A 15,985-nucleotide genomic window follows, 5' to 3' on the forward strand; every position below is an offset into this window, starting at 1 on the left:
TTACGATGAATTAGATACTAGGATTTCTGGGGATTTACTAATCTAAAGCTCAGGTCAGAAATCTCCAGAAAGCCACTGAAATTGCTACTGCCACATATACTCCTAAGCCACACACATCAGTGATCTTCAATCTGTAATATGTGTCTTATATAGATGAAAGGGCAGCATGAAAAATAAAACATAAAGAAGTAAAAACAAAATTTCAAACATATAAGCATGCCAATTTTTGAAGGCTTTTTATCTTTACCCTTCTCAAAAAAATGAATAAAAAAGGAAAATAGATACATTCCACATAAATTCATCTTGGATCATAAAACAAACACATTAGGTCAAAAACTGTAACCTTCATTCAAGAGTTCCCATGCAATGTCAGAAATTCATAAACAGCAAATATATTAAATCAGTAAAAGTACACAAACACAAAATAAATAGAAGGAAGGCAAGTCTGGCCTTTTCTCACTTCTAAAATCATACATTTCTCCATATTTACAATTAAATAAAATTCACATCATACATACATGTCTACTTGAAGAAATACCTTTATAAGTCCCCCCAAACTAAGGCTCAAGATTATAATAAAAATAAAGGAAAAGGAAAATCTGAAAACAGAAACAGTGATGTATGTGTTTCAACGGTTGATACCAGGCCCTGAATCATAACTGCAAACAAGGTATTACTTCTCCCAAACATATTCTAAAGTTAAGTCTAAAGTAAGTCCTAAATTCATTGCATCTTCTTTAATAATGTGCTGGCCTAAGTAAAACCTTAGACAAGAGTAGTGATGGGGGACTTACTAGAATGTATATACTTTATCACTGAATTTTTAACTGTGTATACACTATGAACATAAAATTTTTTTAATATTTTAAGAAAATATATATTGGAATACTCCTAAATTGATCTGCTGCCCCTTTTAAAAGTGTCTTCCAACTTATGCAGGCACTTTTCTGAACAAAACTTTTAATACCTCAACTTTTTATTTGATAGGTTTATTTAATGAACAAGCCAGACAAGATGTCTTGGCATAGGTACCAGAAAGTAAACATAATCAGGTAGGAATTTAAGATCAGTATTTTGCTCATTATATGCTTTTTAAAGATTAGCAATATGCCAACATGTTAATAACAGTTTCTCATTGGACAGCTCATTGATACTTTCTTAAACTTTACATTCCACACTAAGCACAAATTACTTCTATAAGCAGAAAAATTATGTGAGACTTTTAAAAAAATAGATATTTTAAGTAAAACAAAGTAAAATTTTAAATGTAAAAGAAGAATTCTGTCCTAACCAATACACAAATATTTTTTATTAAATGTGACATTAATATAAAACAAAGAAAGCCATTTCAGATGTAATCAACATCTTCCTAAGAATCTCAAAAAGTGATTCTATACAAAAACTTTAAATATTATATTAATTTTAATTCATCCATACCCTTATTCTTTTATCATTTCTCATTCTTCTTGACATAGACAATTCTATGCTTATTTTATAGACAGAAAACAACTGTGAAAATATAATTCTTTTGAAGGATTTAAAATTAACTGTGATTTTAAAAAAATTAACTGTGATTTTTAATTCTTCTAAATTTCTCTAAAATTATGTGTTTATATAATTAAATATAATTATATTTATTATAATTTCACAGGTTACCATTAAATATAGATATATTTCCATACACACATAAAAAATGCTCCGGCCATAAAAATCATGGACTATAGGGGTGCCTGAGTGGCTCAGTTAGTTAAGCATCTGACTTCAGCTCAGGTCATGACCTCAGGGTCCTGAAATAAAGCCCTGAGGTGGACTCCCTGATCAGTGGGGAGTCTGCTTTTCCCTCTCCTTTTGCCCCTCCCCTTGTCGGTGTACTCACACACCCGCATTCTCTCTTGCTCTCAAATAAACAAATAAATCTTTAAAAAAAATCATAAATTGTAAAACCTAAAGTAACTTCAAACAATTTTGTTTCAGGCATATAAGGTAGTATCATTCCAATTACACAGATGAAATAAATAAAGTCTAGGAAGTTCAAAATTATCTAGCTATTAAGTGATGAAAGTAAGAATAAAAAAAGAGATTAGGACAAAACCTTGTTTTTCATTGCAGCACTCTTTTTACTACAATTCAGATAAAGTTATAAGTCTCTGAGAGGAAGAAGATTAAGATGGTAGCTAGGTCCAGAGTATACTAAATGATCCTACATCCAGAAATTCTTCCCATCATTGCTCTTTTGCTGCTACTTCCAAGATTATAGAAATATCTTCCATGTCTACAAAAAGCTGCAAGGAACGTAGCAACAACCTCTACCTTGGTCTCAGCCATCTGCAAGCAGAGAGCATGAATTCCTAGTTGGAAGTGTGGAAGCCAACCTAATTATGTAACTGTAGCACTGAAAGCTTAGCTACCCTAATTAATGCATGAGTTCTCTATTTCTTCAGTTCTGTAAAAAAACAGTTTAAAATTATTGATACCCACAGTAAAATAAACTACATAAAATGCTAATGGAAGATAAATCTTAATAGCATACATGGGTAACAGCATGTCATTAGACTCTTGAGTACTAATGAAAAAAAAGGTTTTGCTATAGAAGTTTCTCCTTTAATGACCAAACTGGTAAGAACATTATGTATTTACATACATTGTTACTAAGGACTATAAAGATATTGCCCTGTACAATTCTCATTATTTTTAAGAGTACATACCAACGGTTTTTTGCCGTACTATACTCCTTGCCTTTTCGGTTCCTGGGGAACCAGTGGTTGTTGCACTTCTCTGTCTCATTGGGGCTTGGCCAGGCTGATCACGACTCCATCCTCTAGAAAATGACTTGTCAACTGAAACTTTCTGAAATTCATGTCCAACTCCTAAAAATGTAGATTTTCAATCTCAGTATACCGTCAACTGATTAATAATCTCTTCAAATTATGCATCCTACCTTGCCTCAGATTCTCAGGTTTCTCATAATGCATTTTAAAGTATCAAGTTAAATGCCTGTGTACCATAAGGCTTTTTCTAATTCAACTTATGTAAAAATCATATTCCAAAACTGATACAGAATTCTAAAATTATAAATCAAAAATAAACTATTATTAAATCCTTTGCCATCCATTTATTTCATTAAAAAAGAAACATTTGGATAAGCAAAAAAAGTTTAAGAAATGAGTTAACCAAAAGCCATCCTGTGGTGGAAGTTACTACATCTCTACCTGCCAATAATAGCCAGTTGGGAAATAAATAGGAGAAAGTATTTTGGTCACTTAATGAACTACCATGGACTACTGTTAAATGGGAAATATGACTCAGGTTAAAATCTCTAGCCAGCAAGTACTTATTAAGAGTGAAAAATACAGGGACACCTGGGTGGTTCAGTGGGTTAAAGCCTCTGCTTTCAGCTCAGGTCATGATCTCAGGTTCCTGGGATCCAGCCCTGCATCGGGCTCTCTGCTGAGCAGGGAGCCTGCTTCCTCCTATCTCTCTCTGTCTGCCTCTCTGCCTACTTGTGATCTCTGTGTGTCAAACAAATAAATAAAATCTTAAAAAAAAAAAAAAAGAGTGAAAAATACAGGGGCACCTGAGTGGCTCAGTGGGTTAAAGCCTCTGCCTTCAGCTCAGGTCATGATCTCAGGGTCCTGAGATTGGAGACCCGCATTGGGCTCTCTGCTCAGCAGGGAGCCTGCTTCCCCCTCTCCCTCTGCCTGCCTCTCTGCCTGCTTGTGATCTCTCTGTCAAATAAATGAAGAAAATCCTTAAAAAAAAAAGGAGCGAAAAATACTAACACAACAAGGATTAAAAAAACACGTATTAACACTATAATCACTATGTCATTGTCCCTCTCCCCCATTTTAACACTCAATAGATATATATCCACAACTAGGGAATGTTTACTTTTAGTCAAAACTGAGAAAATGCTTTCAAAAGAATTTTTCAAATAATTCTTTTTAAATAGAGTAACATGAACTCACCTAAATTCTAACGGAAAAGTTTCATATGATAAAAAGAAAGAGCATTTTATAAATTTCCATTTTGGTTAATTATTTAAAATAAAATACTTAAGATTCTAAATTGTTTATTTAAATTTTAGCTAGATATATATAGAACACTTTATTTCTCATCAAAATTACTAATGATTTTGAAGTTCTTCAAGAAAAAAATTATAAGGTACCTACATGATTACTGAAAATTTTTAATCTGCAGGGGACAGTTAAGAGAAAACATAATCGTTTACCATTCCTTGTCTCCCTAGCCTGATTTTCCCAGACCAAATTATTTAAACAAATTTATGGGGAGCATCTCTGTGGACAACTCTTACCTTTCCCTTTGTGCTTTTTTTGCTTCTGTTCACTCAGCTTATCCAATGGTAAATCACTGAGATCCAAACTATATAAATTTCTAGCTAAAACTTTAGTCAGTGTTTCCATAGTCAGTGACCACTCAGTGGCTAACTCTTCCCAATAGGTCAGTGACGATAATACTGAGAGTAAGTCATCCCATAGTTCTCGAGAGATGTACACATTAAGATTTGCTTTGATCCAGGCAACGATAAGAGTCTATAAAGACAAAAAAGTAATAGTGAAATATGTACAAATTCAGATATTCAATTATAAAAAAAATTACCTAAGAACAAGCAGAATTTAAAATCCCATAATATCCATGACCCTTTCTTGGTACATAATACTTACAAAGGAATTCCTGCAATCATTAATATTTACTATAAATTTCAACAATTGCCAACACCCAACATTCTAGCAATTAGGACAAGTTACCCAAACTGAAAAGAATTATCTCTAAAGTTGTAACTATCCTTCATGCTGTATTACATTAATGTTAAATAAATGCTGCTTAAAAAGTCTCCACACTATAAAAATTTTTGAAATTATTAGGTTGAATTATTTACTAATGCTTATTGAGCTAAACTGACCAAAGCCTTTTTCAAACTAAGGATGAAAATCAGTATATAATTTGAATATTCTAAAAACAAGCTACTGGAGATACATTTAATGAAATGTTTCTGAAAAATTATACATAAAGTCTAAAATTAAATTTCATTTTGAAGATACCAGAAGAATTAAAGGCACTTTGTAAAATATCCAATCATATAATAAAAAACTTATTCACTGAAGGGCAGAAATTACATCACCCCTGAGATTTTAGGGACTTCTACTAAAGATATAACCTCCTATTGAAGAAATAAATAGTAACGTTTTTCAAAAGCTTAACTCTAAATTTTACTAAGGAATTCACATAAATTTATACATTAAATGCCAGATGAAAATGAGCAGAGTTTACAGCATAGAACAGTAGTAACTAGTGGCTTTCCATTCTATCTTACATTATCTATATTTACAGTACAAAAAAGTTATTCCATATAGCAAGCTAAAATTTTGCTCTCCTATAGTTCCAATATCAGGTTAGTTCTAACAACTGGGAAATCTTTTTAAAAAGGGCTAATGAAGTTAAGAGGAGTTTAGATAATAAATGCAACTGGTTTCAAAAGATTATTCACTACTAAGTATAAAATCTTAGGCAGACAAAAAAAAAAAAAGACCAAAAAAAAAAAAAAATAATTTGAATGACTATACTTATGGCCAAGAATTAAATCTGAGTAGCTTTTTATCTTTGATATTAAGAACCATTTTATCAATGTATTTGTATTTAATGTGTCATCTTAAGAACATATTATTTTGGTAATTTCCAAAGAATCCATAATACATTTAAAGTCAATACTCTATCCTCAGGTTGGAAAACTCAATACGTAATTTATGTATATTCAAACTACCACTGACACTTAAAATACAGAAGTGACTAAAGTCTTACAGAACAGCATGATAAGAAAGAATCTTGATTATTAACTACTTTTCCATTACTACAGAAACACTTAGAGTTTTATTTTTCTAACAAGCCAGAAACTTAGAAACTCAAAAAGCAAACAATCAGGCCATTACTCATGAAGCTCCCTTGCAGCTTTTCACAATCATGTGAGTATGTGCCACACAACAGAAAAAGTTAAATATCATCAGCCTGTTTCAATGCTCTTTTCACAGACACACAGAGTGGTACTTCCTCCACTCTTACACTAGGTTGTGAGTTTCTATGTATGGCAAATAGCCTATTTAGATAAGCAACTTTTAATTTAGTTCTACAAAAGATCCTTTAATATGAAATGATCTTTGATTTAAAGTTTTTTTTCCCCAAGTAACAAATTCAGGGCTCAATGAATCTTATAAAAATACATATCTATTCATCTATTTATCTATTTATTTATTTTTATTGCCTGGAAAAGTGGTCCTGCAAGTCGACCTGCCAAGGTCATATTTTTTTTCCCCTGGAACTGCAGAAAAGCTTGTGATGGCATCTTCAGTACAGATTCCGTGACTCTGAGCAATACAAGCAGCATCTGTTCCCTTAAAGTAAAAAAATTAATTAATGTTTCCTTCTCACATATGTTTGTTCTTGGTTAATGAATAACTTTAAAATTATTTGTTATAAAATGTATTATCTTTCAGTAAGTCAAATACCAAATATCTTTCAAATTTTTAGAATTCCTTAAATACTAAATTTTAAAATTCCATTTTATAAACCATACCAGCCATTTTAAAACCATTTTTCAGTCACAAAATCCTCTCATCAATTAAAAATGTATGCAAAAGCTGACGAATTGGGAGGTGAGAATGTGGAGGCTGCTCCCATCCCCCAACCCCCCAGAATCAAGTAATAACCTTAGGAAGCTGTCTATCTATACAATATAGTTCTACCTTGATGCCTATACAACTAATATTCTTTATAATATGGAAAACAAGCACATATCCAGAAGTGTACCAGGTACAATTTCAAAAACCACAAGATTTTTAAGAGTAATAGATCACAGTGATCCTGGCAGGTAATCAAAGACCATCACTCTTTTGCATCTTTCCATCCTTTTAAGTTTGGCCATTTTTAAACCCTTTATACTTGTATACTCCACAGCAAGACAATCATATTATTTCTACCTTGTCTCTTTCTCCTAGATGCTTATTATTAAGACCATAAAACTACCTTATTTGCACTTGAAAATCTGGAAACTGATTAAGCCACATGTGAAAAAGGGTATTCTAGTATGGGTGTACAGCCAGGCTACCAGCCCAAGTCCCTATCGCAGCCTCCTCTCGGATTTGCCTGTGGGCCCATTCCAAGTACAGCAACATGTGGGACGTGGGACAATCCCTGTGAGAAATGTGGCAGAGGTAGCAAAAGTTCACAGACCTAGATGTCATCATTTTTCTGGGAAGGGAGGACAGAATTAAATAGAAAATATCAATCAATGAAAAATATCCTGAATTTAACAAATAAATACATGCATTTATTCATAAGGTAAAAATCAAAGTTGCTGCATTTGTAATCTTAGTCCTCTGGCTTGGCTGTACGAAATGATGAACTTTGTGAAATCAACTAAATATGCAATAAAGTATAGCTTTTCCAAATAAATCTTATCTGATTTGTGGTCAAATCAAAATTCATTCATATATAAACTTTCACTGTGAAATGATAGCAATGATTTTAATTCACAAAATCTTATAAATTCAATGTAAATATGTGAGTAATCTCTCATAATGCTATGACTTCAAGGAACTTATAAAAAAAAATTTTTTAATACTAAAATTGTGTTCCATATAGCAGGCCTCTCACTTTAACCTGGCTCAGCAGCACTAATGCAAAGTATATTAAAAAAAAAAAGAAAAGAAAAAAAGAAAGGGGGTAGGCAGAGACTAACAAAAGAATGGTCCAAAGTAGCATGGTTCCTGGGTAATAATAACCTAGGCTCTGCAGTCTGAAGGACCAGTTCAAATCTCAGCTGTGCAAACAAAGATAAATGAACCAACCTCTTTGTACCTAAGAATCACCACGTAAAATAGAGATATTACCTACCTGAGGGGTGCTACAAGGATCAAGAAAGAAAATGCATGTATAGAAAATGCTTAAAAATATACCTGGCATAGAAAAGTATTACAAGTAAGTTAATAACAAACTATATCCTGATACAACTCTATCAATACTGCTAATAAAGATTTTTTCCAAAATAAAGCCATTTTTCCATATGTAGCAAACATGTATTAGGCATACACTTTCACTAAGTACTTCCACTTTTCAAGAATAAGTCAAAGGAGAAAAATTATGTATGTATAAGAATGATCACTCTCTTCTCTCTACCCCAAAACAAAATGAAATAACTAAATATCCATCAAAAGAGGACTGGTTAAGAAAATTATGACACATATAAATGGCATAATAATACTAAGTGACTATATATGGTTTGGTGAACCAGATGTTCATCAAAGGGCAAACAATGATTACCTCCAGAGAGTGAGTTTTGGGGCAACTTTAATTTTCTTTTTAAAACTTTTTTTTGTTTGATTTTTACAATGAACATGTATCATTTTACAAAAACTGAAGAATTGTTCTTTTCCCCAAAAGGCCTATTTTTCCATTCATTAAATATTTATGGAGCACAAATAGTATATAAAATACTATGGTAAGAAATGCAGGAAATATAAAAACAAAGACAACAGAGACACATTTTTTAAGGCCTTTCAATTCAGAGGTAAAGAGACATTTATACAAGTAATTTAAGGATTTAGACGATTTTAAAAAGAACTGCAACAGAGATACAAATACACAATGAAAGGAAGTGGAAGAAAAATTTAAGTAAGGATATGTGGAAAAAAGAAGGTGGAATCTAAAGATAGTTATTGTGACAACAAAAGAAGATGGCAAGCACCAGAAAAGTTCAGAATGTGCAAGAAAGAGCAATTTGGTAAAGACGGGAGCCAGATCCCAGTCTGCAGGGTGGAGTTTAGGCTTGAGAGAAAGCCAGAAAAGTGTCAGGGACCTCACTGTACATGGCCTTACATGACAGGTTGAGCAATCAGGCATTTGCCCACTTAATCATTTACTTATTCTTTTATTCACACATGCACAAATTCATTTCTTCACCCATGTATTCATTTCTGAGAGTGGGGGGGGCATTAGAAAAATAATCCAAGAAGGCTGATCAAAGGTGTCTGAGATAAAATGGGGACTATTGTCATCATAAAAATTACATAAAGTATTTACTTGCTAATAGGAGCCTCTACAATATTGTGACAAGCCCTGTTCACAGACACTATTCCTCTAAAAATTACTATAATTATATATATACATTAAAAAAACAAAGGATAAATATTTTTTACCAAGTCTTTTTGTCCATTGATACTTGTACAACCATGAACCGGTAAATGTTAAGAATGCGTTTACACATATCTGTGTGCTCATCCAGAAGGTTTTTAATTTCATTTGCAGGTTCAAGAAGAAATATGTTTGATGAGTTTATAATAAACACCTAAAACAAAAGACATCATTAGCTATTCATTATAAAATTAAAAATTTATTTAAAAAACAAATTCAGAAAGCACCTGGGTGGCTCAATGGGTTAAGCCTCTGCCTTCGGCTCAGGTCATGATCTCAGGGCTCTCTGCTCAGTGGAGAACCTGCTTCCCCCTCTCTCTCTGCCTGCCTCTCTGCCTACTTGTGGTTTCTCTCTCTGTGTCAGATAAATAAATAAAATCTTTAAAAATAATAATAATTAAAAAACAGAAAAACAAATTCAGGGGGCGCCTAGGTGGCTCAGTGGGTCAAAGCCTCTGCCTCTGGCTCAGATCATGATCCCAGCCCCGTATACGGCTCTCTGCTCGCTGGGGAGCCTGTTTCCTCTTCTCTCTCTGACTGCCTCTCTGCCTACTTGTGATCTCTCTCTGTCAAATAAATAAATAAAATCTTTAAAAAAAAAACAATTCAGATGCTTATCACTAGGTGATCTATAATTAACTAAAAAGTATAAGGCTACATGTTAATTTTGACCCTGTTTCTACCACTAGCTTGACATGTGAAATTTAAAGCCATTAAACCATTTTGTTTTTATGTTTATCTAGACAAATATAAAATCACTACTGGGCACCCAAGTAAAAGAAACCAAGTAAAAAACAGTGTTTTTTAAAACTGAGAGTTTTAAGGTAACTCTACTGCTGTCATAAAATGAAACAAACAATAAAAAATAGTTTAGGATAAAAGAAGATACTAAATTAAGATGAATTTTCAGAATAGTGTTCAATACCATCTATTACTCTTTTCACGTTTATACACTATGTGTGTTTATGTGCTTTAGTAGTAACAACCTGCATGAACAGATCACATATCACAGTACTACTACTGAGGTGCCATTAATATGCATCTTTTATTACAGAAAAATTAAAAAGAACTATTATAATCAAATCATTAATTATATTTTGTTATTGAAGACAAAGCAATTATAATGGTGACAGGTGTGTGCAAAGGCTCTCGAGGATACTTTGGAGGTATGGAACATTTCATCTGTTGTGAAGCTAGGACATTTACATCTTCTATACCCATAATCCTGATTTAAATCCCTTGATGAACTACATAATAAAACATAGCTGTGAAATCATGAGAAAAAAGAATATTGTTTTTAAAGATTTTATTTATTTGACAGAGATCACAAGTAGGCAGAGAGGCAGGCAGAGAAAGATGGGGGGAGAAGCAGGCTCTCTGCTGAGAGAGAGCAGAGAACCCAAGGCGGGACTCTATCCCAGGACCCTGAGATCATGAGTTGAGCCGAAGGCAGAGGCTTAACCCACTGAGCCACCCAAGCACCTGAGAAAAAAGAATATTAAGCTAACTTTAGAATAGTGAAAAGAGAGAACTCTGTAAGTCTAGCAACACTGACCAAGAAAAGCAAGAGGCATAAATAAATAAATAAATCGTTAGGAAATAAAATAAGGATATACTAAGAGCAATTTGGGAGAAAAGCATTCTGACAAAAGAAAAAGCAAGTTTAAAGGACCCGAGGTGAAAACCTCCCTACAATGTTTAAGGAACAGTAAGGAGTAGAGAGTGAAGTGAAGAAGTAGGGAAGCAGTTGGGAAATGATGTTGAGAAACAGAACCAGAGCATGTGGTGCAGAGCTTTACACACTGTCAGTGGTAAAAGAACATGCCCGCCCCCCAAACTTCGCAGACCAATCCTATTATAAAATATAATAAAAATTAACTAATAAGAAAAAGTACAAAAATAGAAACACAAACCATCAAAATCACTTAGTTTCTAAACTCTTACTCTCAGTTTTGCAATTAATCTTGTGGGCTGGCACTAGTTCGTGGACCACACCTTGAGGAGCAATCATGTAAAGCCTTATAGACCATTAGAAAGACTTCTGCTTTTATGCTTAGTGATAATGCAAAGCCAATGGAGGGTTTTGAGCAGAAAAATATGATCCGACTTACACTCTGTAGACTCTCTCTGGCTACTATGTTGAGACTATGCCAGTGATGGGTGGGCAAGAGCAAAGCAAGTATACTAATTAGGAGTTTGTATTACTGCAATAATCCAGATGAAAGATCATGGGGGCTTGGACCCAAGAGGTAGTGTAAATGTTGAATAGTTAGATTCGGTATACATTCTGAAGATGGCCAGGATGTGTTATCAAATTAGATGTAGGATATAAAAGAAGGCGGGGGGGGGGGTCACCTGGGTGGCACAGTCAGTTGAGCGTCTGACTCTTGATCTGATCTCTGGGTCTGATCTCAGGGTCTGATATTGAGCCCTGCATTGGGCTCTGCCTCAGCACAGAGTTTGCTTGGGGTTCTCTCTCCCTCTCTCTGTCTCTGCCCTTCCCTCCAGTTTGCTCACTCTCTAAAAAAAAGCAACAGATCTTTTTAATTAAGAATAAAAGAAAGTCAGGAAACAAGATGGCTTGAACAATTGGAAAACAGGAGCTATAAATGAACCAAGAAAAACTGCAGGAAGAGCACATTTTTTGAGCAAGAACAGAAGTCTTAGACACGTCAAGTTTGAGATGCCTATTAGATATCAAGTGAAGATGCTAACTTGGTATCTAAATATTTGAGTTTAAGATTCAGGGGTGCCTGGGTGGCTCAGTCAGTTAGGCGTCTGACTTCAGCTCAGGTCATGATCTCAGGGCCCTCCCTACTGAGCAGGAAGTCTGCTTCTGATCCTTTGACCCTCCCCCTTACTTGTGCCCTGTCTCTCTCAAATGAATAAATAAAATCTTAAAAAAAAAAAAAAGACTCAGAGTTCAAACAAGAGGTCTCAGACTAGAAATAAAATTGTAGATGATACAGTAAATACGTGACATTTAAAGCCAGAGGAATGGATGAGATGAACCAGAGAATAAGTAGAAAGATCCAAGAACTGATTTGGGACCCTTCAACAATGAAATGATCAGGGACATATGAAAAAATCAGTAAAAAGTTCTGAGAAGTGGCCAGTGAGTTGGAAGAAAAACAGGAGGGATGCTATTCTGAAGAACAAGTGAAGAAGTGTTTGAATAGGCAAGGAATGATCTATCCTATAAAATGTTCCTGACAAGTCCGGTAAGATTAGGATTGGAAAATGTACATTTGGGACACCTGGGTGGCTCCATCGGTTAAACATCTGACTCTTGATTTTGGCTCAGGTCATGATCTCAGGGTCATGAGATCAGGCTCCACATCACACCCCATGCTGAGCATAGAGCCTGCTTAAGATTTTCTCCTTCCCCCTCTGCCACTCCTCCCTCTACTTGTGCATGTGCTCACTCTCTCTTAAAAAAAAAAAAAAAAAAAAAAAAAAACAGAAAAAGAAAAAAGAGAGTACATTTGATTTAACAAAGTAGAGGTTACATGTGGTTTTGACAAGAACAGTCTGCTTTAAAAAATGAATGATGGGGCACCTGGGTGGCTGAGTGGATTAAAGCCTCTGCCTTCAGCTCAGGTCATGATCCAGGGTCCTGGGGATCGAGCCCCAAATCGGGCTCTCTGCTCAGCATGGAGCCTGCTCCCTCCTCTCTGCCTGCCTCTTTGCCTACTTGTGAGCTCTGTCAAATAAATAAATAAAATCTTAAAAAATAAATAAAATAAATAAATAAATAATGAATGCCTATAATGAACTCCTACAAATCAACAAAAAAAAGACAACCTAACAGAATATGGGAAAAAGCAGATGAAAAGGCCCTTAATAAAAAGATGCTCAATTTCAGTACTGATGAAGAAAAAAGCAAATTAAAACAAGGAAAAAAAATGAAATAACATTTCACACATTTGGGGCCTCAAAAATTAAAATATGACTCTATAAGTAAAGGAGGAAGATATAAGGAAATAAGAACTCACAAACACTACTAAAGGAAATGTAAATTATTATAACCATGTTGGAAGACAATTTGGCATTAACAGTAAAGTAAGGATGATAATGTACAATTCCTCCAACCCAGTAACTCTACTTCTGGGTATATATCCTAAGGAAATTCTCCCACATGTGCAAAAGAAATACATACACAGAAATATTCAGTGTAGCACTATTTGGAATGGTGAGAAATTGGAAACAACTTAAAAAACACTGACAGAAAAATGAGTAAGTAAAATGTGAAATAATCATAAATTGCAATACCAGAAAGTAGCTAAAACGAATGAACTATAGCTATGTATCAACAACACAACTCAAAAACATGTTAATGCAAAAAGAAAGTACCAGATGACAGTACACTATGACACATATTATATAAATCTTAAAGTTGTCTAGAAAAATACGTAATTTTTATTAACACATATACATTAGGGAGTGAAAGTTAAGGAAAAAACAAAATGAATATTTTATAAAGAAAATTGACAAATGTAGGTATTGAGTATATTAAAAAATTATACTGTACAATGGAATACCGAGCCATATATTTGAAATACTTAATAATTATTTTATTTTAAAAGATTTTATTTTTTATTTGACAGAGAGAGAGACCACAAAGAGGCAGAGAGGCAGGCAGAGAAAGGCGGGGAAGCAGGCTCCCCCTGAGCAGAGAGCCTGATGTAGGGCTCGATCCCAGGACTCTGAGATCATAATTTGAGCTGAAGGCAGAGGCTTAACCCACTGAGCCACCCAGATGCCCCCTATGTAATAATTATTTTATTGTAGGGGCACCTGAGTGGCTCAGTCATTAAGCATCTGTCTTTACCTCAGGTCACGGTCCCAGCGTCCTGGGATTGAACCCTGCATCAGGGGCTCCCTGCTCAGTTGGGAGCCTGCTTCTCCCACTGTCCCTGCTTGTGTTTCCTCTCTCGCTATCCTATTCTCTGACAAATAAATAAATAAAATCTTTTTTAAAAAATATTTTATTGAATTTTTTTGTTAGTAACCAAAAGTGAATCACCTGCAAAACTGCCTGGGTACCAGCTCGTATGTTCTGTTCTGTGACTTCTTCAGAAGCATTATGAAGAACATCTTGGTAGGTGCCATTTTTTGCCCAAGTGGAATTTCGAACATGACCAGCAATATCGGTCCCATTTTCCTAAAAAAAAAAATATCAAGTTTTCATATTTCATTAAGAATGCTGCAACAGGGGCGCCTGGGTGGCTCAGTGGGTTGAGGCCTCTGCCTTCAGCTTGGGTCATGATCCCAGGGTCCTGGGATCGAGCCCTGCATCGGGCTCTCTGCTCAGCAGGGAGCCTGCTTCCTCCTCTCTCTCGGCCTGCCTCTCTGCCTACTTGTGATCTTAAAAAAAAAAAAAAAAAAAAAAAAGAATGCCGCAACAAAACAGTAACCTGAAGTAAACTGGAAATTATTGGGATTTTCTGCTAAGCATCTTCTCAGAAGATGTTTCATTTGGTTAGAAAAGCAACATATATTCATTGTAAAAAATGTTCTTCTCATTAACAAAAATATAAAGAATATAAAAAAAATCAGTAAGGTCAGACAGAAATTTTATCATTTTAGATACAGAGACATTTTTCTATGTAGCTAATGTATAAACTTCCCTTCTGTAACTTACACACTTAAGAATGGGATTACATTACTTAAAATTCTGTAAAACATGAATTTTGTTCTAAAGTAAATGCCAGAAACCAAAAAACTTCAATAAAAAAATAGAAAATAGCTTCTATTTATTTTAGAGTACTAAAATTCTTATTACTCAGATAAGAATATTAGGTACTTCAAACCACCAAGATTGCATCTTTCTCCTTGAGTTTTAACTGTCAAAAGTCTAGCAGACTAAGGAGTTCCCTCAGGTGAAAAGCCACAAAAACAGACATCTCACTCAGAGTTGTTCCCTTTTTTTATGTTTCCTTCTAGTTTCTTCCTGGTTTTGGTCACTCACTAATATTTTCAAATAGTTCATTGGCTTTTTTCTTTTTTTTAATATTTTGTCTAGAGCTTATAATTGCAATATGTAGGGACACCTGAGTGGCTCAGATGGTTAGGCATCTGCCTTTGTCTCGGGTCCTGATCCCAGAGTCCTGGGATTGAGCCCGAATCAGGTTCCCTGCTTGGCAGGGAGTCTGCTTCTACCTCTCTTTCTCCCCACTGTTCCCCCTGCTTGTGTTCTCTCACTCTCTGTCAAATAAATAAATAAAGTCTTTAAAAAAAAATAAATAACTGCAGGGGTGCCTGGGTGGCTCAGTGGGTTAAAGCCTCTGCCTTCAGCTCAGGTCATGATCCCAGGGTCTTGGGATCGAGCCCCACCCGCATTGGGCTCTCTGCTCCGCAGAGAGACTGCTTCCCTCTCTCTCTGCCTGCCTCTCTGCCTACTTATGATCACTGTCTGTCAAATAAATAAACAAAATCTTTAAAAAAAAAAAAAACTGCAATATGTAGGAGGTTTAGTATAATACAAACTACTCTGCTATTACCAAAGTACTGAAATCAGCTCCATCTCTGTAGCCAATACACTATGCCATAGTATATTGTACTTTTCTCTTAAGCCTCATACTCCTATGATCAGATTTCTTCTAAACATTTCTTCCTGAATGACCCAAAAACAGCTCCAACTCGAAATATTTAAAAGTTAAGTTTATTAACCATGTCCTCTCCATTCTTACCAACCCCTCTGGCCACACAGTCACCACCACCAAGCCCGCATTTTTAAAAACTCTATTCATGTGTGAATGGCAACTACATCCTGTTGCAAGAG

At 34.8% G+C, this 15,985-nt stretch overlaps 1 protein-coding gene across 15 annotated transcripts in view; it reads right to left on the reverse strand.

The window, feature by feature from the left end:
• RALGAPA1 (Ral GTPase activating protein catalytic subunit alpha 1) overlaps window positions 1–15,985 on the reverse strand; it is a 261,885-nt gene that overhangs the window by 166,238 nt on the left and 79,662 nt on the right. For all 15 annotated transcript variants that reach the window (XR_007128538.1, XR_007128539.1, XM_047736015.1 and 12 more), the window contains exons 12-16: window positions 14,228–14,365; window positions 9,207–9,355; window positions 6,275–6,404; window positions 4,313–4,550; window positions 2,706–2,867 (exon numbers count right to left, since the gene is read on the reverse strand). Coding sequence is in view for 13 of the 15 variants with exons in the window: in XM_047736015.1 (XP_047591971.1) it covers window positions 2,706–2,867; window positions 4,313–4,550; window positions 6,275–6,404; window positions 9,207–9,355; window positions 14,228–14,365 (817 nt within the window). In the remaining 2 variants the exon portion in view is untranslated. The remainder of the gene's footprint in view (window positions 1–2,705; window positions 2,868–4,312; window positions 4,551–6,274; window positions 6,405–9,206; window positions 9,356–14,227; window positions 14,366–15,985) is intronic.

This window comes from Lutra lutra, chromosome 7 (genome assembly GCF_902655055.1).
Source record: "Lutra lutra chromosome 7, mLutLut1.2, whole genome shotgun sequence".
In the NCBI taxonomy this organism is placed as follows: domain Eukaryota; kingdom Metazoa; phylum Chordata; class Mammalia; order Carnivora; family Mustelidae; genus Lutra; species Lutra lutra.